Below are 24,494 nucleotides of genomic sequence, written 5' to 3' on the forward strand. Positions count from 1 at the left end.
TTTTTGATCAAATAAATGCAAAAGACTTCTTTCGAAAACATTAAAAATAGTAATGTTTCAAAACTTTTGACTGGTACTATATGAATATGGTAATCGTTCAGTGCAATGATATTCCGTGCACATCTGGGCAACAGTGATTGTAAATATTACAGTAAGAATAAAGATGATGGTTACCTGACAATTGTTCCAAGACCTTCTGTATGCAGAGTAAAGAGCATTTGAATGTAGTGTAAATAAAACTTTATTAGTTGTCTTAAAATGTATTAACCACCTCAAAGTGCCCTATGACAGAGATTTATAGCCTTTTTTCCATCAATGATTATTTACAATATGAAGCATGATTCTAATTAGTCAGTTTCCCCGAAAATACAGTATTAAGTTACAAAAACAAACAAACAAAAGAAAGCATAGTAAACAATCAGCATACTATGAGCCTGTGTCTTTATATCGTACATGTGCGGTGCAGACAGACGTTAAAGGGTCATTTCATCTCGCCTTAAAACAGAGAAAAGGAAGAGTACAAACATAACGATTCAGGAGAAATAGATCAACCAAACTGAAACTTACAATCAAACTTATTGCACAAGTCTTCAAATCATACAAACGCAGCATTATAAAAAGAACAGTCTACCCTTAAAATAAAGAGAAAGAGGAAGCAAGAAAAATCCACATAATAAATTATTTTCTGGCAAGCTACAAATTTAAGAATATTCTTAAAATGTTCTCTCAGTTTCTTCTAATCTAGTTCCCTTGTACCGGTAACCGTACACACACACACTGCTCTCTCTCTCTCTCTCTCACACACACACACACACACACACACACACACTGTGACACACACAGTGTGTCTCTTTCTGTCACACACACACTGCTCTCTCTCTTTCTGTCTCACCCACACACACACACTGCTCTCTCTCTCTCTCCACATGCACGCACACACACACACACACACACTGCTCTGTCTCTCTCTCTCACACACACACACACACTGCTCTCTCTCTCTCACACACACACACAGCTTTCTCTTGCTCTTGCTCTCTCTCTCACATACACACACACACACCGCTCTCTCTCTGTCTCACACACACTCACTGTTCTTTCTCTGTCTCACACACACACACACACACATCTCTCTCTCTCACACACACTGCTTTCTCTATCTCTCTCACACACACACACAAACTGCTCTCTGTCTATCTTTCTCTCTCCCTCTCACACTCAATGCTCTCTCTCTCTGCGTGCACGCACGCACACACACACACACACACAAACTGCTCTCTCTCTATCTTTCTTCCTCTCACACTCACTGCTCTCTCTCTGCGCGCGCGCACACACACACACACAAACTGCTCTCTCTCTATCTTTCTCTATCCCTCTCACACACACACACACACACACACACACACACACACACACACACACACACACACACACACACACACACAGATAAGCAGGCCGGGCTCGTTCACGTCAGTAGCATCCCTCAGCAGCAGCAAGAGGAGGAGGAGGAGGAGGAGGAGGAGGAGGAGGAGGAGGAGAGTCGGTGGTTGTCAGGCCGGTTCAGCACAGTTCTGGTTCCACCTTACCGAAGCCAAGGCTGTAAAACACACAGATGGGGAACAGAAGCCCAGTTACTTCAACTTTATTTTTGTAACTATTTGCTGCAGGGAAATGCATTAAAATGAACAGCCAAATCACAGAAAGAGCACAGGGGAAAAAAGCTCCGGCGCTTCGGTGTTGTACAGCAGGTGGTTGCCAGGGTGTTGCTATGCTTCTATCGAACTTTCACTAGATACATATTTAAAATAAATAAATAATTTAAACAGCAAGTAGAAAATCCTGATTCAAGGCTGTGATCTGTGGAAGAAATTTAATATGTTCTATATGTTTCCATTTTCTAATATTCATAGAATCTTAGAAACATTATGGTAATTAGAACCGTTACTAAAACCTTATGAATGTATGTATGTGTATGACCTTGAATACGTGACTTGAAAAAAAGTAATGTGTGGCTGATGTGTATGACTGAGACAGAGGGCCTCCACTATAAGATAAGCAAATCTAATGAAGTGTTAGTTATGGCTAAGACATATCTTCATTTGGCCAAGAGCAATAACCTTGGGACGACTATAAAGAAGGAAGGATGCCCTCCTCTCGTTGTCACACTCTGTATGACTGTATAGCCCCTTTCACACAGCGCGTTGATCCCGGGAAATTGCCAGAACGCCTTCTGTGTGAACGCAAACACGACCCGGGATCGATGCCGGGTTGGGGACCGAGTAACATCGCCGTGTTCAGTCCCGGAACGCGCGCTGTGTGAACAAAAGCCGTAATCAATGGCGTGTCGTAACGATGACGCTGAAGCCGGGATCGTTCGCCAGCGCCAGGTATGTAATGCGCTAGTTTATGATCGAATCAGAGAAAAAATGCACAAGCGTGGTTTCCCGAGAGAGAAATCGCAGCTCATAAGCAAATTAAGACGCTCCTGAGACTTTACGTCACATCGATGTCACGTGTCTTTACGGGATTTTTACGGGTTGTGTGTGAACGCACTCTCTGATTCCGGAAAATCACTGGCAGTGTGAATGAACCCAAATCAAACGAACCCGGGTCAAATACCGGGTCACTTTATCCGTGTATTTTCCGGAATCTCTGTGTGAAAGGGGCTTATGACTGCTGACCTTTCCTTGCAAGGGAATAAATAATCTTTAAAGACAATTGGTACATGTTTGTCTCTTATTCAGTAATAGAAAGTTGTTTGCCACCACAGATGTACAATACCATTCAAAAGTTTGAGGTCAGTTATATTTTTTTGTTTTGAAAGAAATTAATACTTTTCGTCAGCAAGGATGCATTAAACTGATCAAAAGTGACAGTAAAGACATATATAATGTTACAAAAGATTTCAAATAAATGCTTTTTAACTTTCTATTCACTGGTTTCATGGTTTCCACACATTAAGTAGCACAACTGTTTTCAACATTAATACATTTCTTGAGCTGCAAATCATCATATTAGAATGATTTCTGAAGGATCATGTGACACTGAAGACTGGAGTAATGATGCTGAAAATTCATTTCATTTTACAATATATTCACACAGAAAACAGTTATTTTAAATTGTAATAATATTTCACAATATTACAGTTTTTACTGTGTTTTTGATGATAAATGCAGCCTTGGTGAGCAGAAGAGACTTCTTTCAAAAACTTTTGAGTGGCAGTGTAAACTAAAGGCTACTGGCTATTAAAAATCATTAACTAAAAGTTCCTGAGTGGGTGGGAAGTAGTAAAAAATAAAAAAATTGTATATGAATTGTATATAAATGTCATGAATTCAGTTTCCTGAAATAATGATGCTATATGAATTTAAGGGAACATTGGAAAGGAAACTGCAGAATATCAGGTTTCTGCAGTTTCCTTTCCAATGTTCCCTTAAATTCATATAGTATCATTATTACAAACAAACAAACCATAAAGTCTTCGATAAGAAACACATATGTGCGGCTCCCTTTCTGCACATGAAGCAACCGTGAGGATCTGCACATACACACAGAGCATCAGGGCACACATCTGGGACACCCGTTTCAGTCCGACTGTTAACATATGGAGGGTTTCGGAGAGTCTTTGAAGGTTACGTTTAAACCCACAGCTGCTTCGCCATACTAAACACACAGCTCACCATCACACGAGAATCCTCACGCTCCAGAACCTTCTGCGCCTGGTCCGGAGGAAACTTCAGCATGGATGTTATAACTTTGGCCATCGTCTAAAGAAAAAAATGTGATCTCATATCAAATCAGCATCTATTACACTCTGTTATTTAAGAGCAAGAAATTACTTAATGATTACATTTGTTCATAAGTGATGTTACCCATTCATTCTTATCTTGGCTTTATAAACAATAGTAAAAACATGTGAAGGAGTGAAGCATACATGCAAGTATGATTTTTTTATTATTGTTTATTAATTATTTGAATTAAATTTATATGTTATGTTTTAGTAATTTTGTTGTGATTTTCTCATTGTTATCAGTTTTTGTTTTTTAATATTTAATATGTATATATATATATATATATATATATATATATATATATACATACATACACACACATATACTGTATATACACACATACATAATAGGATATATATATATAAAAATACACACACATATACACTACCGTTCAAAAGTTTGGGGTCAGTGAGAATTTTATTTGTATTTTTTGGAGGAAAGAAATCAATACTTTTATTTATCAAGGAATAATTAATTTGATCGAAAGTGACAGTAAAGACATTTATAATGTTACAAAAGTCTTTTGAACTTCCTATTCATCAAAGAATCCAAAAAAAAAAAAAAAAAAACTGTACAACTGACAGACCAACAACTGTTTCAACATTGATAATAATAATAAATGTTTCTTGAGCATCAGATCCTCATATTATACTGATTTGTGAAGGATCATTTGACACTGAAGACACTGACACTGGTGATGCTGAAAATTCAGCTTTGATCACAGGAATAAATGACACTTTACTATATATTCACACAGAAAACAGCTGATTTACACTGGAATAATATTTAATACTATAACTGATTTTTGTTGTATTTTTAATCAAATAAGCGCAGCCATGGTTAGCAGAAGAGAATTCTTTTAAAAGTATTTAAAATCGTACCGACCCCAAACTTTTGAACGGTAGTGTACATATATATATATATATATACATATAATAGGAATTATTAAATTATGAATTCCTTTCTTCTGCTGAACACAAGATATTTTGAAAAATGTCGGACCCATTGACTTTCATAGAATTTTTTTCCATACTATGGAAGTCAATGGGTCCATTAACTGTTTGGTTACCCATATTTTTCAAACTTTTGAGAAACTCATACAAGTTTGGAGCAACTTGAGGTTGAGTACATTTCTGGGTGAACTCCCTTTAAGTCAGCTTTATTTCAGTTAGCGAAAACGGTTTTTATAATTTCAGTTTTAGTTAACAATAACAACACTGCCGCCCATCTTTAGCGGAGCTGCTGCTCCCACTCTTCTGTGAGCAATTACATCTCGCAAAGACAAAAAGCTCATTATCTGCAGAGCCTGCTGGGTAATCAGCCCTAGATAGATCAGCGCTAATCAGAACCAGCACAGCCGTTTACCCCGAGCAACTCTCTTAAAATGGCAGGCGTTACTGGGTCATGTGACGAGAACGAGCCACATCCTCTCTGACAGGGAGGCCTGTTGTGATGTCATAAGGACCCGACTGTTTATTAGCAACGAGGGGGAATCCCGCTGGCTTTAGGGCGGCATCAACGGCCTGTTAATTAGTCCTGGTTAAACGGACAAGATTGGCTCGTTAGGGTCCTGCTGAATGGACATGGAATTATGCTGTTGGGAGTTTCATTTTATAGGCTTCCATCCGGACTCCCCGTCACACTTATTTACTGCATCCTTCCTCTAACAAATGGCATTATTATGTTGTGGAAAACTTTGTGCATTGTGGGAAAGAACAATATGATAAAATGTAAGTTGTACAACATGGAAGAATATAATCAGAAAATGAGTCGTACATATGTAGTCCCCATTAAATTTTGGATTGATATTACGAAAAGTTCAAAAGATGGTTAAAAAAATATTACAATCATGGATTCTGGAATTTGACATCCTCAAATCAGTGTCTAATAGTACTTATATACTATTATAGTAATTATTAATATTTCTTAGGTTTTTCAAATTATTTTTAGTTTTAGTAATGTGTTTTTTCCTCCTTTTCTAATATTTATATTTAGCATTATTTTATTTCTATTTTTGTTTTAGTAATTTAAGTTCAACTTAAACTTATTTCAGTTAGTTGCCAAGGCAGCATTTTTAATTTTCATTTAAGTTTTTCATTTAATATTTATATTTGTTTCAGCTTTATTTCAATGAACAAAAACGATTTGAATAGTTTTAATTAACAATAACAACACTGATCCTCATGTAAGCAAACTCGGTCCCTAACTTTAGCTCTTATGTCGTGTTAAAGTTAATACAAAGTTAATATTTTAAAAAAAATATGACATCATCGCTAACCCTGAAAATGTACCTTTGTCTCTCTTCCCATCATGTACTCAAACATGACCTTCTTGAGGTACTCGTATTCGGTGGGCTCGGAGAAGGGGTCCGTGCTGTTGTGTGACATATCTGTAAAGACAAACAAACAGCAGATTCATCATAATCATCATCCATGAGTACTAGAGACTTTAAGCTCAGTGTTAGATGAAACAGTCACTGTTTATAAAGTACAAAACCCCTTTTCAGTCAAGATCTGCTGAACACTGCTCCGTCAGGCCCGTAATTAAAACCAGAACAGCCGGATGACGAACTTATAAACCCTCCAAACACTCCACACCAACCATCCTCTTATAATAGTTGAACCAACAGAGTCAGAGAGGAAAGAGAATGTCAATAATGGGGTAACGTTCAGATAAAAACTAAAAAATGTGTGCGTCGCAACTTGCAAATGTAACTAGACTTTTACTAGGATGTTTAATTGTTTCAAATCTGAAAAATAAGCATTAATAAGAGTTAATCTTTCAGAACCAGCACTGGTAATGGAGGACAATTTTCCTCAGCTTTGACATCAATAAGATAAGCATGCAATCATACACTCAATACATTCATTAAACACACAGCGTGACAATAATCAGCCCGTAAATCAGAGCGCTAGACGCGCCTCACTTCCAGGCACAGTAGTTAAGGGTGCCAACACTGGAAACACTATAATGACAGCATTGTGGGTAAATACAAGGAGCTTTGGCTCAATCTAGGTGGGGGCTTTTCCGTTTTCCACCCTACTTTTAATGGATGAAGAAGTGAGAGCAGAAACGTAACAGGAGACGGTAAGACCATGAATGAACAAAAACAAACTTTTGAGATATTTTTAAAAAGGCATGTAATAAAGCTGGGAATGGGTGGGTAGGTTCCTGCGCTGTTGATACCATGGAAAACATGACGTAAAATACCTACGAGAACACCACAACTTTAGAAGCACATGCCAGTACTTAATACATGATTAATTAAATGTATCTTTTCTATGTACATTTCTGAAATGCACTTTCTTTACAGCTGCTTTGAAACAATATGTATTGTGAAAAGCGCTATAGAAATAAATTTGAATTAAATTGAACAACCTCCACACCTAACTTTTTTTTTTTTTTTTTTTTACAAATCTTCCCGACCCCAAACTTTTGAACAGTAGTGTACGTTTTTGCTAAATTGAACGTGCACATGTGCTAAACAACATAAGCATTCAGTAATGTCTCACCGCAGTGATGTAAGGATTAAGCAATTAACCATTTTTGAGTGAAACGGCTATTTTGAAATATGCATTACAATATCTAGCATGCAGAAACAGCACAGAAGGCACAGCGATCTGTTTGCGTTACGACAGCCTCATTAAACCTGTGAATGACTGACAATTAGCAGAAGGAGCCGTGTGTGTCTCTGGAAAGTCCATTTAAGCCGTGCTGAAGACGCTCGGGCGGCTGAACGGCCAGGGACAGACAGCTTGATAGAGAGAGCTGGAACTCGAGGTGCCGCTGAAGCTCAAACAGGCCTTTGATCAGGAAGCATGGAGAAATGAGCGGCGAATAAATAACCCGACCTGTCTGACTGACCTCAGGACAGCCCAGCTGGGCCAACAGGGACGAAACACGAGCCACATCAGTCTCATCCCCAAAACAACACATCCATACAGAGGGCTTGCTTTACGACAACCGTTAGCACATTGACTGCACAATGAACAAAAAACATAAATAATATAGAAAACAATGAATAGTGACCATAAATCACTTCAATACTCTATCAAAGAATTATACACAAAACAGGTCGTTTCTGAGGGAGAGTGTGTGTCATGTGAACGAGCGTTTATTGGAGGGTGAGGCAGTCAGAAGGTCAAACAGACTTTATAAACTACTGTCCCTTTAATGTGGAGGCCACACAGATAAGCTGACGGATAAATGGACGAGATTTGTTTGTGTATAAAGTCTGAGTGAGCGGATAACAGGCGGTTTGTTTAGTTGCATGTCAAAGATGTCTTCAAAGGAAAACCTCGGACATTTAGGACATTTAATGTGGTTTATGAGGAGAGATGATGACTAGAGCTCTGTTTCAAGACCTAAGACAGCTTTCTAAAGGCTTCATCGACACTCCCAAAATGAAGACTGCTTTAAGACGTCTTCTTTGGGACAAATTCAGCATTTCATGTTTATTTTGCGGATAAAGTAACTGAAGAAAGCATTACAAAAAGCATCCAGGAAGTTTGATTCATTCATGAGGATGCGGAGAGAAAAAGTTGATTGAGGACAGTGTCTTTTTTCATTGTTTTTTGAAAGAATACTCTTTTGCTCACCAAGGCTGGATTAATTTGATTAAAAAATACAGTAAAAACAGTACTACTGTGAAATTGTATTGTTATTTATTATTAATGCAATTTATTCCTGTGATCAACGCTGGATTTTCAGCATCATTGCTCCAGTTTTCAGTGTCACATGATCCTTCAGAAATCATTCTAATATGATGATTTTTCAATGTTGATAACAGTTGCGCTGCTTAATACTCAAGAAGATGCTCAAGAAACATTTATGATTATTATCAGTGCTGGAAACAGTCGTGCTGCTTCATTTTCTTGTGGAAACCAAGGTACTAAAAAAAAACAGCATTTATCTTAAATTGAAATCTTTTGTAACATTATAAATGTCACTTTTGATCGATTTAATGCATCCTTGCTGAATAAAAGTATTCGTTTCTTAAAAAAAATAATTTTGACCCCAAACTTTTGAACAGTGGTGTATATTTAAAGACATCGTGAATCAGTGTTCACAATGCATTGAAAGGAAATGTGAATTGCTCCAACTCATTGTTTACAATTTAATTTTTGCCTTTAAATGAAAATTCTGTCTACATTTCCTCATTTTTGTATCCATAACCCATATGACGTTCTTTCTCCATGTAACACAAAAGATGTTATTTTGGTGCTGATAATGACGCTGCTCTTGCCCAAGCAATGCAAGTACAAAAGACGCTGCAGATCTCTGAGACGACTGTGGCTCATTTGTGGGAACTGGGGAGAAACACGGTCTGTGAAACCCATTAGATTCAGAGATGAGCTCTTTATTACACCAGCAGGGAAGGGCTGTGGAGGGGCAGATCTCTCTAAAACACCGGCCTCTGGCTGCCCATATGTTTAAGGTCTGCATATGTGCATGATTGATAGCAGGGTGTTAAAGCACGGCTCTCCTGTGGAGACTGATGGCTCTGAGCTAGTGAAGATGAAGCTGAGGTTTGTTTGCCAAGGGTCAGTGTTCCACATCATTCATTAACCTCCGGGAACTACAGGAGATACTTGACAAGCATTTTACAGTCACTAGGTGGCTAAAACCCCCAAATTCATATTACAAACAGATAAATAAGACCGTAAATGACATCTGGATAACAGCTGGCTTTAGAACCATTGCAGATGACATAGCATTTAAAAGCCATCTTTATAGAAAATGATTAGGATTATTTACCTCGATATGTGCTTCCCAGGTGAGTCACCACTGTGTTTTTATGGGAGCGTCTTATTTTGTCTTCCAGAGCATGAATCTAAAAATAAATTGAGAATAAAGACAATTATTGAAAATAAATAAATACAGTGTAAAAGGGATCTTTAAAGTGAACTTAAGCTGGTGTCTATAGTTGTATATAGGTTTTAGGAATTAAAAAAATAGGAAACGAGAAATTCAATCAGGCATAATAACTAGTCATGAAATCCCACTGCAATCTTTGTCTACATCTACAATAATCCAGATACATTTGAAATGTGTCCGTGTGGACTGTGAAAACAGAGATATTCGAAAACAATGATGCATGTTTAGTCATGTGACGCATATTGTACCCAGTTTTATACCGGTGTGTCCCAGCTGTGTGCTATTCACTTTCACAGTGTTGATAAAGATAAATGTTACTTTGTACAACCTTCATATTACATTCCTGCAAATATCATTAATTTGCAATAGCTGTCCTGTGTCAAAACATGAGGGCAATTGATCTTTAACTGACTAACTAACTATCTATATATCAATAAGTGGTGAGATATTTTGCTAATAAAATGATAATGCCAGAAGAACAGCATGAGAAGAACTTTATTATGTTTGGTCTCTCTGTATCTCAGCAAGTTTTTATTACGTTGTGTGCATGCGCAGTTAGGTGATTTAAGGACTTTTGGGGGGGAAAATGCTTGAAATGCTAATGTGGACAGAGCGCTTTGAAATAAAAATGCCGTTTTTAAATGTGTCGAGATTAATGTAGACATAGCCTTAAAATTAGTAATAACCTCCCCTACACCAGTCCTCAAATTAACAACATGTATGGCCCAGGGTGAAGCCGGGTTATAAAAATAAAGGCAGGTTCAGTGTGTTCATCTCCTCGTGTGAGTTTGCAGTCGTGTGGGGTGAGAGAAACAGCATGAGCGCTGCTGTGACTGTTTGTAAAGTTGAAATAAGAGTAAACAGATGTGCGGTGCAATGAATCTAATCTCGTTTCGGTTTTACACAGCTAAAGGGGTGCAGGAGCTCTGGGAATGTGACGGGTTGCTAAACGCTCCTCTCTTTCTTTCTCTTTGCCTTCTACATTGTCTTTGTGTGCTAAACACTTCTTAGGCCTAAAACATACTCTGTGCAAGCATGCAAACACAAGCTGGAGATTGTCAGGGCAGTCTTCATCTACGGCCAGTTCTCTCATTCAGGTCAACTACTGACATGGCAAAGCAAGAGATCCTGCTGAACAAGCTAGTTAAAGTTAGTTAAACTGTCAACAGGGTTTATTGCTAGCTACATGAAAAATAACATCCGGTTTAACGGTACAGACACCCACCCTGCTAAACTCTCTGTCTTTCTGTTAGTGTCCCTCTTCACTTACCCTGTCATGGTATTCCTGCTCTTTTAGCCTGGCTTCGCTCAACATGGTTGTCTTTTCTGCAAGCTGAACCTGATTGGACAGAGAAAAAGACTAGATGTGTTTTTTGGGGGGGGAAAAAGAGTCTCTTATGTTCACAGAGGGTTATCAAAAATATAAGTTAAAATAAATACAAGATTGTGTAATATTTTTACAATCAAAAGCTGAATTTTCAGTATAATTATTCCATTACTTTCAGGATTCTTTGATAAATAGAAAGTTCAAAAGAACAGCATTTTGATCAAGTCAATGCATCCTTGCTGAATAACTTAATTTCTTTGGGAAAAAAAAACATTTTTAAATGCTAGAGTACACAGTGTCTTGGTTTTAAAGTCCCCCTGATTAAAATCCAGCTTTTAATTTTGTTTAAATGTGTGTTTTTTAATATGCTTTAAGACAAACCATGTGTAAAATTCATAAGTCGACAGCATTGCTGAGTATTTTCTCTTTAAAACTGCAGTGAACCAAAGACAGTCTCAAAAAACACGGTTTGTAATCGCTGGTGTTTCAACCAGTTAGACTTTCCAAAAACTTGCGTTAATCAGACAAATAGATGAAAATAAAACCTACCTGTAACTCATCAAGACCCTGAAACACAAAACAGAATCAGCAGGTCACATGACTGCATAATTCAAACATAAATATTAAAGGGTTAGTTCACCCAAAAATGAAAATGATGTCATTAATGACTCTCCCTCATGTCTTCAGAACACAGTTTAAGATATTTTAGATTTAGTCCGAGAGCTTTCTGTCCCTCCATTGAAAATGTGTGTACGGTATACTGTCCTTGTCCAGAAAGGAAATAAAGACATCATCAAAGTAGTCCATGTGACATCAGTGGGTTAGTTAGAATGTGTTGAAGCATCGAAAATACATTTTGGTCCAAAAATAACAAAAACTAGGACTTTCTTCAGCATTGTATTGTCTTCCGGTTCTGTTGTGGATCCGCGTTCAGTGCCGCTGCTGACGTAAGACGCTGCTGACGTGTGTCTGGTGTGTGTGTGTGTGTGTATTCCGGTTCTGTTGTGGATCCGCGTTCAGTGACGCTGCTGACGTGTGTATGCGGACTCGTGAACGCGGATCCACAACAGAACCGGAACACAATACAATGCTGAATAAAGTCCTAGTTTTTGTTATTTTTGGACCAAAATGTATTTTCGATGCTTCAAAACATTCTAACTAACCCACTGATGTCACATGGACTACTTTGATGATGTCTTTATTTCCTTTCTGGACAAGGACAGTATAACGTACATACGTTTACAATGGAGGGACAGAAAGCTCTCGGACTAAATCTTAAATATCTTAAACTGTGTTCTGAAGATGAACGGAGGTCTTACGGGCTTGAGACGACATGAGGGAGAGTCATTAATGACATCATTTTCATTTTTGGGTGAACTAACCCTTTAACAATCAATTATAACTAGATGTTGTAGTGTTTGCCCACAGAAAACCTGTGACATCAGACTGCAAATATGCAGCATGGGCTCCAGAGGTGTTTCACGTCTCTGAGAGCAAGCGCTTTGTAACGGCACCGAACACACAAGGACCACTTTATCCTGAACAAGGCTCAACTTTTTGCCTCTCTCCAAGCATGCACCGAGAGCACTGTGGCATAAATCTAACAGCTCAGGATGCTCTCTGAGGGGTTCATTGAGAACAGAGACTGTTTAAGGCCTCTTTCTCAGGGATACATTCCAAACCTTTTCAGGAAATTCATTCCTATGGCCTATTCATTTATGTCCACATTTAAATTCGTATTTACGATAATTCCGATAGAGTGTGAAGGCAGCATTCATTTATTTACAAATCAAAATCCATATGGAAATTTAAGCAGTCATTTGAAGTCAATTTGTATGTCGGAATTATTGTCAAAGCTCAATAAATATAAAACATTACATGAGCAAACACTGATTCTTCAGGTTAATGGCAAAGATTTTTTCTATTTTATTCAGTTTGAACTCTTTCCCGGCCAACGTTTAAAAAAAAAAAAGGGTCCAGTCACCGCAAGCATTTTTTAATCACAAAAGTTTCATGGCCTCCATTATATTTTGTTGTATGAATATCTGAACATACAATATATCAAAAGAAAGAATAGAGCCTCTGCTTATAAACAAACAAACAAAAAAATATATTTTTGCATCATGCATTCTTTTTTTATCAACACTTGAATGTGAGGGAGTAGATCAAGTCCATCAACATCCCTAAAGCTTCACAGTCCTGTCTCTCGTCCTGGGTCGACATTTCATTCAGTAACGTTAGGCAGTTTTGATTTATATTCTGTTTAATGATCGCGTTATTTTACATGTGCGTAAGCAATGCTTCTATCGCTTGTTTCTGCTTCTTCTTCTCCTGTGTTTTGATCAGGAGATCCAGTACTCTTTCAGTAGATGTATAATAGCGCCCCCTACTGTATAACAGTGATAACATGGGTCGCCGGAAAATCCGTCAATGGCAGGGAAAGAGTTAATCAATTTAATTAATTAAATATAAATTTATTAATTCAGCGGTGTAGGTCTAATTGGATTATTTTTAAATAATGAATTTAAATAAAATTCACATTGAATTAACATTTAATTAAAAACAACAACTCATGGTGTGTAAACTGAGGGTCTGTACCTGTGGGCCGCTGAGACTCCTCTGTTGAAGATCCTCTAACTCCTTCTGGACCTCCCAAACACGGTCGCCCATCTCCACCTCACGACTCTGAGCAAAGGTGAATCTCTGAATCATTTTACAATGCTGTCATATTATATTCATTTTCAGGTAATAAACGTGGGTCTTAAAATGCATGGGTAAACAATTAGATCTATAAGATGTGGAAATAATCCTATTACAAATAGTTAGCATTCTTCTCTGCCAGGATGGATGTAAGCAGCATAAGGTCTTCATCATTCACTTCAGCTCTAGGAGGAGTTTGAGGTGCTAGTTGACTGAGGTAAGTGTTTCCTGATGATATACAAACTATTAGCTGAAACCTGAACTTACTGACTTTATGTGGTGGAATTAGCAAAAGCTATAAACTCCTCACAAAATTATTCCTGTGCCAATGTCCTTCTATACTGAAGCATCTGCTGGCCATTTATGAATAACTCGCAATTAAATACAAAAGCTACAATTTCGCTTTATTTTGCAGTACCTGAAGGACCTGCTCGTAACGCTGTACCGTTTTGTTTAGGTCTTCTTCCTTCTGAGCGATCATTTTCTGAAGTTGACTGACTTCATCTCGATGGCTATTTATAAGCTCAGATTCAACATCTTGAGCTTTCTCTGTGTGGAAATAATAAACAGGAAAGTACAGTAAGAATACATAGGAATGTTACCATCACTAAATGTAAAACACTAATTTTCAGATTGGATGGATCAAATGACAGGATTGAAAACACATGGTAAATCAATTTTGATTTTCATAACTGGCTTACTTATCCAAGTTACTGTGCGTGACTATTTTTGTCATTTTCTTAAATGATGGCTGATATGCGATATGAAACCAAAATGTGTGTGAGAAGGCAGAATCGCGACACACCCCTTCCAACTCCCAGAGTTATCCTTCCCGTCCAGATCCAATGCTACCACATCTTTAAATTACTATTAGTATTATTTTAAGTTAACATTATAAAATACGTAGACCTACACCACAAAACTAGTTAAGAATAAATTATTTAAAATTGGGCAATTCCAGCGTTATGGCCTTGACATTGGCCGTAAATTCTCCGAAAATGCATTTAATACCAATATATTGAAATGTCTGTTTATCCATACTCCCTTAATAAAGGAGTCCAGACATTAGAAAAATATCAGTATACACATGCGTTTTATATTTAATATGATGGAAATACACATCTGTAACGGACGTGACACAAAAAAACTTTAACTTTTAGGTGGCAAAAGTACAAAAAGTAATAATACCCACCGGATGAAGAAGGGTTGGCTCTCCACAGAACATAAAATATTAATTTTGTCTTATCTTTCGTGTACGCATTTATGAGGGAAAAACAATGTGACAGATCCCTGTTAAGAACGTGAGCGCTCTGAAAGCGGCACTGAAAGACTGCTTTAAAACTTTCACAGAGACATCAAATGAAAGCACAAAGCCTTTCATTAAGGTGAATTGTATCATTGTATCTTCATTTTAATCAATGTTTCATCAACCAATTGCCTGGATTTAATAAATAAGTAAATATAGCAGAAAATAAATAATCACGACACGGAGGCGCCGGGCTTATAATGTCTTATAATGTCAGGAGATGACGTTACTGTTAAAAAGGGGTGTTTTCGGCAGCTGCTGAATGTAACTAATAAAGTAACTTGTAATCTAACTTAGTTACTTTAAAGATTACTTGATTTTAAAAGTAACTAAGTTACTTTTTCAAAGTAACTGTGGCAACACTGTTCAAGACATACTTGTTTTTTTACCCCCAGTATATTTAAAGTCCCACTCCGATCATATTTTGAGCTATTTTTAAACATTCCCAGTGGTCTTTAAATTATGATTATGCCATTTTTAGCCCAAATCACAAAACCTGTGCCGTTTTCTGGGACTTCGCTTCAGCAGAGCGGCAGTAGCTCATTAGCAATTCGCCTCTGCGTTGTGGGCGGAGCCGTTGGCAGAGAGACGACCCTCCCCCTGCCCGTTGCTGAGAGCTCTGTCTCTACCGCTAGCTTACACCCCCAATACCGGTGGGGCAACAGTCTTATATACACGTTAATTATTATTATCCGAAGTTAATCAAAGTTATCACCAATCACCGATCATTATTTCACTCCAAGACGTCGTGTGTGGAGACGCCCAGTGGAGTTACTACTTCACAACTCCAGTCTATTTTAGCCGGCATTTTAGCGTCTGCTACTGATTCACAGCCATTTGAATGTAGAAATACTCAGAAATACAACTTAGAGCTTATTTTTCTCAAGATATGTCCTCTAACATCAGAAAAATGCCACAAGAACATGTTAACACCTAGAAAAACATTATTTTCATCGGAGTGGGTCTTTAACAAATATTTTTGTTTTACTTAAAGGAATACTCATTTACATCATCATTTACTTCCTCACATCATTTAAAAAAACATGTAAAATTTCTTTGTCCATCAAACAGAAAAGATGTCATGCAGAATGTTCACAATGCAACGTTTAATATAAAGAAATTAAATTTGAACCAATGCTAACAAAGTTTCACTTTTAGGTGAGCTATTACTTTTAATATTTTAATAACCTACCCCTTTAAATATTAATATTACCATATTCATATAGCATGATATCTGCACCTTACCACAAGGTTCTCTAAAGAACGCCATAGTATCATACCCATCACAGTAGTGTCTGGAAAACACAGTATTACCATGGTAGCATGAACAATAAACAGTACTTTTGTAATATGCCCCTCTTACCAATGGTCTCCTTCACAGAACCTTCCAGTTCCTTTTCCTTCAGGGCCATTTGGGTGTTGAACTCCCTCATTAACTGCTTAAGAGAAGAGTTGTGTTTCATTTCTATGTCTTCCAATTCAAGCCTGTTTAAAAAAAAAAAAAAGATCACCAAACATATCAACCCTGGGAAGAACGATGTAATAGAAAATATGCATCCTATTCCTTACATTAAGGAGAAATATAAAATACTCCCCACCTGTTACTAAAATAAAACAGAAAAAAGTTTCACATAAATCTTACTTGAGCTTCATCTCGTTTTCCTCAGCCATCTCCTTTTTCAGGTAATCCAGCTCCTTCTCATGCTCTTTCCTTAGAGAGCGAAGGTCTTTCTGTAGTCTGGTGTAATCTTTGTGGAGCTTCTGCTTCTCGTTCTCAGCCTCTACCAGTTTTATCTGAAGATCATTCTCTGAGGTGTTTGTATTGTTGATTAGGCACTCACTATCAGTCTCCCCGTTTCCTTGAGGCGAACTCTGTTGTGCTTTTAGCTGATTTTCTTTCTCTTCGAGCCTCTGCTGTAAATCTTGGAGCTTCTCCTCGTATTCCTTCACCAACAAGTCCTTTTGACTCGTCCAATCGTCTTGGTCCCTGAAAGTGTCCTTGCTTTCCACGGCCACTAACATTGCAGGCTCCATTCCTAATCTACTAGAGGTCATTTGCACTTCAGAAACCTGTTCATTCTCTACTTGATCAATCAGTTTCTCCTTAATCTGTTCTTGAAGATCCAGGCATGTCTGTTGAAGCTCTTGCACTCGAACTGTCTGTTCGAGCAGGTCTGCTTTAAGGCGACTTACCTCAGCTTGGTAGTTTGTAATCTGTTCATTAGACTCCGCAAGTTTGGTCTCAAGCTCCTCAAGTCTGGACGAAGTTTCTCTTGCAGCAAAAGCAGATTGCTCCTCTTTTGCAGACACATCTTTATGAATAACAGCAAGCTTCTCTTCATACATATCTTTTAAGTTTTGCAGAGAGGACTGTCTTTCATCATCTTCTTTCTGCTGCAATTCTTGTAGATGTTTTGCATGCTCTTCCTTTAATTTTGCGGTGGACTCCTCCATTGTCTTCTCAATTTCCTCTAGAGACTTTATACGTTCTTCTTTTTCAGTCTGGGTTTGCTTGATACCTTCCAACTGCATCTGCATGTCTTTGATAGCCTGCTCCTTTTCCTCAATTTGTGAAGTCAACTGTTTACGAATCATGCCAATCTTCTGCTCTGCCTTCTTCTTCAACTCAGCTACTTTACCAGCCGTCTCAGAGGACGCCTTTTCCTGAGCTGCATTAACAGCCTCTTCTTTTGCCCTCAGAATCTCTGCCTTCTCCCTCTCAAAGTCATTCTTCTGGGTTTCAAGTTCCTGCTTGGCTGTTTCAACTTCTTTCTGTAAAGACTGAAGACTTTCCTCAGTTTTCTGCATCAGGGCACCACTTTGAGAGCTTTGGTCCTGAGCTTCCTGCACCTGTTTCATCAACTCCACCTTTTCGCTCTCCCTAATGTTAAGTTGCTGCTGCAAATCAGCTGCAAGTTGTTCTCGCTCTTTTGTCCGCAATTCCAGCTGCTCCTCCAGATCACAAACTTTCCTTGAGCAGCTTTCCAGCTCTGAGGTCAAGGCATGAACCCTCTGTTCTTTCTCACTAAGTGCCTGGTCCATCTCGGACTTACTAATAGAGTGATTGTCAACGCTGGCAGAGAGCATCTGAAGTTGTTCGTCCTTCTCCGAAATCTGTCTCTCCATTTCCGCAACTTTATCTTGAAGAGACTTAACAGTGCTGTGACTCTGACTGAACTTCTTTTTCTGCTCAGAGAACTTATTCCTGAGTGAGTCTACCTGCTCTCGAAGCGAGGTCTTTTCTTTATCTAGTCTTTCCACCTTCTCCCCCATTTGGCATGTTACCCTCTCCTTGTCCTCACTGTGCTGCTGATTCAGCAGAGATATGGCTTCCTCTTTTTCAGTTATGCTACTCGATAACTGGGTCTTCAAGTCATTTATGACAGATTCTAGATTGCCGATTTGCAAAACATTTGCGTTGAGATTTTCTGATATGTTTTTGTTCTCCTTGCGAAGCTGCTCAATGTTAAGGTCTTTCTCAGAAAGTACTTGGGAGCGATTCTCTGCGTGGTTTTGCAGAGACTCCATTTCGGTTTGTAAGGCTTTAAGAGTCTCTGAACTTGCACTAAACTCAAGAGTTACCTCATCAAGAGAGCTCTTTAGGTTACGGTTCTCGACGAAAGTCTGCTGAAGTTCTTTCTCTAAAGTGCTGATTCTGTTGTCCTTCGTCATGATAATATTTTTTAGATATGTTACCTTATTCTGATTATCTGTAACCCGGTTTTGTAAAACCCTAACTCGTTCCTCAACTTTCTTACACAGCTCAACAGAGAAACCATCTAACTTATCCTGTGCTTTCTGAAAACATTGTTCAAACTCCTTTGTGATGGTACACAACTGTGTCTGGAATTCATTTTCTTTATTTTTAAGTTCAGCCATTTTTTCTGCTAGTGTCCTCTGGAGATCTTCACCCTCTTTACACTTGGATGTTTCAAGCAAACTACATTTTTGCTGAGTGTTTATCAACTCTTCAGATATGCCCTGCAATTTCTCTTTACTAGTTTCCTCAGCCTTTCTCAGTTCGTCTTGTAGAAGGTTCCGTTCATTCAAGGCCTGGTTTAGATTCTTCTCCATAGTTTCGACTTGTCTTTTAAATATACCTTCCCCTTCAGACAAACTTTCCAGCTTGCTTGCTGCTTCCCTGAGCTCTGTCTGTAGTTTCTGCACAGTGGTTTCCCTCATGGCGAGCTCCTCCCTGAGGTTCTGGATGTCTTTCATGATCTGTTCCTTTTCTTCCCTGCTGGCCGAAAGCAGCTGCGAGATCTCCTCCAACTCTTGGACTTTATCTTGCAAAGATTGGGCATGTTTTTCTTGCATCTCCTCCTCATGCTGGTTGAGTTTCTCCTGCCAATGTCGAACAAGGTCTTCCTGTTCCTGTTTATGGGTCAGCTTAAGCTTGTCTAAGTGCTCCTTGTGATTGGCCTCCAAATCAGACATGTTTGTGCTGAGGCCCTCAGAGCTTGCTTGTGCCATCTCAAGGATCTTCTCCTTCAGTTGCTGGTCTTTCCGTTCTAACTCTTGAACTGTCTTGGATAACTCAGCTTTGGCATTCTCCTCTTGATCCTGAAGCTTCTTCTTCAGCTTGTCCTGTGCTTCTTTGACTTTCTGCTTGAATTTCTCCATTTTGTTTTCCTGGGATTTCAGCTTGCAATCCATGTCTTTCCTAATGTTCTCAAGTTTCTTCTCATGAGAACTCTTCTGGTCATCCAGCTGCTTCCTCAAGCGGTTTTGCTCATCTTGCATTGTTTTGGAGGTTGCAGAATGCAAATTCTCTTTTTCAGATAGGTCCCACTTGACTTGCTCCATCTTCTGCACTAGTTCCTGAAGTTCATTTGTCTTCTGTTCAAGACACACTCCTTTCTCCTGACAATCATTACGCACTGCCTCAAGGGTTTGCTCAAGATCTTTCACTTGATTCTTGGTTTGCTGGAGTTCTTCTGCAAGTGTGCTAATCTGAGATCTTGATTCCTCAAGGGCCTCTTTGTTCGACTGTGCCCTGAGATGAAGTTCCTCCAACTGAGCACTTCCATTTTCGTGCAAAGTCTTTTCCCTGAGCACATGTTCCTCTAGTGCTTTTTCCTTCTCCTCCAACACAGTCTTCAGCTGATTTATCTGTTCTTTCAGCTTTTTCTCCACCATTGCAAATGACTGTTGGTTCTGTATCGCAGCTTCGATCTCCACCTGATATTTAGTTTGTTCTTCCTTAAGTCTTTCCTCAAACTCTTGTCTTGTGGTTTCACTGGTGGCCTCCACAGAGGACAGCCTCTCTTCTAACTGTTGTCTAATATTCAGTACTTCATTGAGATCAGCAGACAGGGTCTCAATCTCTGTCTGTTTGTCACTCAGCTTATCAAGCATCTTTTTGTTCATGTCTTCCACATGAGAATGGAACTGTTCCTCCTTGTCTTTCAGAATAGATTCAATCTCTACCTTGTGTTTTTGCATGAGCTCTTCCATAACAACATCATGCTGCTGGTTGAGGTCTGCTATTTGCTCTGTCTTTGTCCTTTCCAGGTCTTGCTTATGTGCCTCTTCTAAAGCAGCTATTTCAGCCTCATGTTTCTTTCTCTGCTCTTCCACTTGCGCAGAGAGATCATCCGACTTGGCGTAATCCTTCTCTGGGCTACTCAGACAACTCTCAAGTTCTTGAATTCTCTGTAAAAATAGAAAAACAACAATTTTAAAGGAATGTATATTGCAAAAAATATGGCATTGCTTTCATTCAAATCCTCATTCATGCTGACTAAATAGTTATATGGCATAATTTGGCCATGCAACTACAATAAGGATATCCTGTTGATCTAATCTCAGATCAAGTGGCATATAAACTCACCGTTCTGGCAGACTCCAACTCTAGCTGTAGTTCCTTGGCTTTGTTCTCCCCCTCAGACTGAATTGCAGATTTCTGCAGCTCTGCTTCCTCCAGAGCGAGAGATTCCTGCTGTTCTCTTTCCTTTGCCGACTGCAACATCTCCTCACGACACTGCTCCTGAGGTTAAAAAAAAAGAGCATTAATGCAAATAGCTTGGGTAACGACTACATCCAAGCTAATATTTCAATGAACTGATCACAGGTTAACACAGAAATGAAAATCAGGGCATACCACCGCCTGTTTGATCAGGGCACTCAGTTCCTGTTCTTTGCTAGCCATAGCCTCTGAGTGTAACTGCTCCATTTCTGCTATCCTGTCCTCGGTGGACTTCTGAAACAAAAGAAACCATGGAAAAATATTAACCTTTGTCAAGTTTGATGGACAATTTTTTAACAAAACTCTTATGTCCACAATGCAAAACTTACTTCCTAGTGCATCTAGACCAGGGATGGGCTACTGCCCTGCAGAGTTTATCTCCTACCTTAATTAAACACACCTGAACAAGCTAATCAAGGGCTTCCGGACTACTACAAAGCTACAGGTGAGTTTTATACAGGCTGGAGCTAAACTCTGCAGGACATGGGCCCATCGCTAAACTAGACCATGTATTGAAACTATGGTACAGCTGCTCAAACAGGCAGCTTAATTCTAAAGGTCAGAGAGGATGGGGAATTATCACCATTTTATTTAGTTGTATTTGTTTGCTTTATTGCCATATATGCATCAAAGGCTACTACATTCATGGCAATATTTTGTATTGTATTATTTTAAAAATTAAATAATAAAATACAAAACCAATTAACAATAAAATAACTATATAAAATATCTCAGTTTAATGTTTAATAAAAACTGAGTCCCATATGTATATAAAATATTCCCACATGAAACCTTTCTAAAAATCTATTAATGTGATTTATGGTGGAAAAAAAAGTGGGCTTCATATAAAGAATAGTTATAATAAATAAATATAATAAAATGATTCACATTAAAACCGTGAATCTTTTAAATTTTCTCATGAATAAACTCAATGGGTTCACCATAAGAATTTGAAATATCTCATTTGACTAGTCCCCATGGTATCATGATTTGGTGAAATAATGAACTGACTCAAAATGTCACTCTTAAATGAATTATTGGCAAGCGAAACAGAGACATACTGTATTTTTCTTTGTTATGGCATGAATTATGGTCATGATGAATGAAACAGAACTGAATTTCTGAAAAATGAAGCCTATCTCAGATACATGCAGAAAGAATGGTGGGCTGTAAATGTGGCATCAATTAAGTCAATTTTGATTTACTATTGCCATTAAGTTAATGAATCATACTCCAATACACAGAGGAAGATACCAAAGGTGTGCGTATCTATAAAAACACACAGCCTTCGTGGGAACTTTGCAGTCATGAACGTTAAAACGCTCATCCAGATCATTCTCAGGATGAATGTGACACTGAGTGTGGATTGATGGCTTTTCCAGGCAAAATAACTTTAAACAGGTCGAGTACAAATGAGGACAGAGAAAAGGAACATATCAAAATGCAAAGTACGTTTTTTGTTTCCTGTATGACTGTATTTTTAATGCTTCTCCTCATCTCAAACAACACTGATGTGTGTGAAAACAACTGAAATAATTGCATCCTTGAAATTCTTATTACTTTTTTTGTGACACAAACTGTCAACATTTAGTCCCCTTTTCCACGCTCTCGATGACCCTTAAAACTAAACAGTTTGTTTATTTTTTCTTCTGAAACACCCCGTTAGCAAACACTCTTTTAATAAGCGATCAAAAAAAATGAGATAAGCATGCACACCTTCATAATGGTGACCACTTCTTGTTTGACCCTGGTCAGCTCCTGTTGCAGGCTTCTCCGCTCTTCCTCGCTGGCCTTCTCCACCTGCTTCACCTGCTCCTCCATGCTCACCTGTAGCTGACGGCGTGTCTCCTCCGCCCGCTGGGACACACCCAGGGCTCTCTCCAGCTCCTCAAATGCTGGGAAAGAGTCACATGAAGTGCAGTTAGGACAAGTAGAAACAAAGGTGGGAAAAAGAGAAAGGAGATAGTCTTACTCACCAGCTTTCTCGGATTTCTCTTTCTGTTCTTGCAGCTCGTCTTTCTGTGCGAGGGTCTGCTGGAGTCTGGAGCGCAGCTGAGCGATCTCATCTTCCTTCATCTCTAAAGTCTCATGCATCTGACGCTTCGTTTCAGCAATGACCATTCCCTTCAAAATGATGTATTAAAGGGGTACACACAAATTAAATGTACTCATCCTTGATTTTTAATGGGTAGATTTTCAGTCAATAAAAGCTATATTTTGTTCTGATCCTCGTGCAAATTTCAATTTTAAGATATCATAGGTTTGGCGATTTTTAAGAAGAGCCTGTGAAATGAAACCTCAAATGTACAATATTGCAGTCACTTTTTTTCAGCAAATCTGCTATCATTTATGTTCAAATACTATAGCACAAACGTGTCCAAAACAGGTTCCTGCTCCTCTACAGCATTTCTGTGCTCAGTTTGAGGACGCATCGCTAATAGTTTCTGACATATGTTTGCATTCTTTCACATTTCATACAGTGACCCAAGAGGAAATCATCTCTATCCTGCAGGGTGAAGGTCAAATGCTAAACACAACATGACTGATTTGATCACAACCCAGTAGCAGACAGACAGCTCTCCATATTTCACATAATTACAAACTATATTACATCTCAAAGACTTGATCTATTTCTTGATCACAAGGTGCAAAATAAATACTCTACCAAGACCAAATAAATAATAAAAATAAGTATAAAATATAAATATAACAGACTGAAACTGAAAATTGATATTTTCATTTGTGTAATATTATATTTTATTATTGAAAAATGTAATTAATATATTCACATAAATTAATATTATAGAAATAATATACATTTATATAAATTTCAAGAATAATATATTATATAATAACACACATATATATATATATATTGGTGTGTGTGAGAGAAAAATACCTTTTTTCATTTAATTTTATTATGTTATTTTATATATTATTTAAATAATATTCATGCGTATACTTATATATATATATATATAAATATATACACACATAATATATATTGTATATAAATTAATATTATTTAAAAAATACATATTTTTTCATTTAAAATAATGCAAGCTACAATTTTATGGCCTGTAAAAATATTTTGATTGGTCAATTCACCCACCGGTGACAGATGTGGCAAAAAGTTTGGACCCTGCTTGATCACTATCCAAAATAATAAGCAATATATCCAGGCTTACTCTTATATGCAAACGTGACAAAGTGAATGACCCACAGGAAATATGTTTTGCGATCATTTTAAAAAGCCTTCCCGGGATAATTCATCTTTGTCTTTGGCTAAGAGGGCCAGTGGAATTTGCAATCTTCAGTTCATGCTGGCTCATAAACAGTCCTGTGGCGGACACACAACATAGCTGAACCCTTCTGAGGAGTGAGATGAAGCGTGTCCTGTTAGCGTCTCGCTCACCTTGTCCTGCTCCAGCTGCTCGATGAGGTTCTTGGCGTCTCCCAGTTGTGTGATCAGCTTCGTCTTCTCTGTAGTGTGGAGTTCCTGGTAAACAGATCATGATGAGTGTG

The 24,494-nt window shown here is 38.2% G+C and overlaps 1 protein-coding gene across 1 annotated transcript; it reads right to left on the reverse strand.

The window, feature by feature from the left end:
- Positions 1 to 3,623: 3,623 nt before the first annotated feature.
- golga4 (golgin A4) lies at positions 3,624 to 24,494 on the reverse strand. Its single transcript, XM_056250660.1, has 14 exons — positions 24,385 to 24,494; positions 22,946 to 23,093; positions 22,686 to 22,864; positions 21,105 to 21,203; positions 20,835 to 20,990; positions 16,644 to 20,656; positions 16,365 to 16,486; positions 14,114 to 14,244; positions 13,594 to 13,680; positions 11,545 to 11,562; positions 10,939 to 11,007; positions 9,549 to 9,624; positions 6,083 to 6,180; positions 3,624 to 3,767 (listed from the first exon to the last, which is right to left on the reverse strand). The coding sequence occupies exons 2-14, from the start codon at positions 23,088 to 23,090 to the stop codon at positions 3,639 to 3,641; spliced, it is 5,322 nt and encodes a 1,773-aa protein (XP_056106635.1). The 5' UTR covers positions 23,091 to 23,093; positions 24,385 to 24,494; the 3' UTR covers positions 3,624 to 3,638.

The sequence above is a fragment of the Rhinichthys klamathensis genome, unplaced genomic scaffold, assembly GCF_029890125.1.
Source record: "Rhinichthys klamathensis goyatoka isolate OS25496 unplaced genomic scaffold, OSU_Roscu_1.1 h1tg000072l_1, whole genome shotgun sequence".
Taxonomy (NCBI): Eukaryota; Metazoa; Chordata; class Actinopteri; order Cypriniformes; family Leuciscidae; genus Rhinichthys; species Rhinichthys klamathensis.

Bases quoted from the DNA above. Each gene is read 5' to 3' on its own strand.
- golga4 (XM_056250660.1), bottom strand. From the start codon at position 23,090: ATGGTCATTGCTGAAACGAAGCGTCAGATGCATGAGACTTTAGAGATG. The intron at 16,487-16,643 runs GTAAGATTTATG...TTTTTTAAACAG, and splicing joins GAAAACGAGATGAAGCTCAA to GCTTGAATTGGAAGACATAG. The intron at 14,245-16,364 runs GTAAGAGGGGCA...ATTTCCACACAG, and splicing joins TTCTGTGAAGGAGACCATTG to AGAAAGCTCAAGATGTTGAA.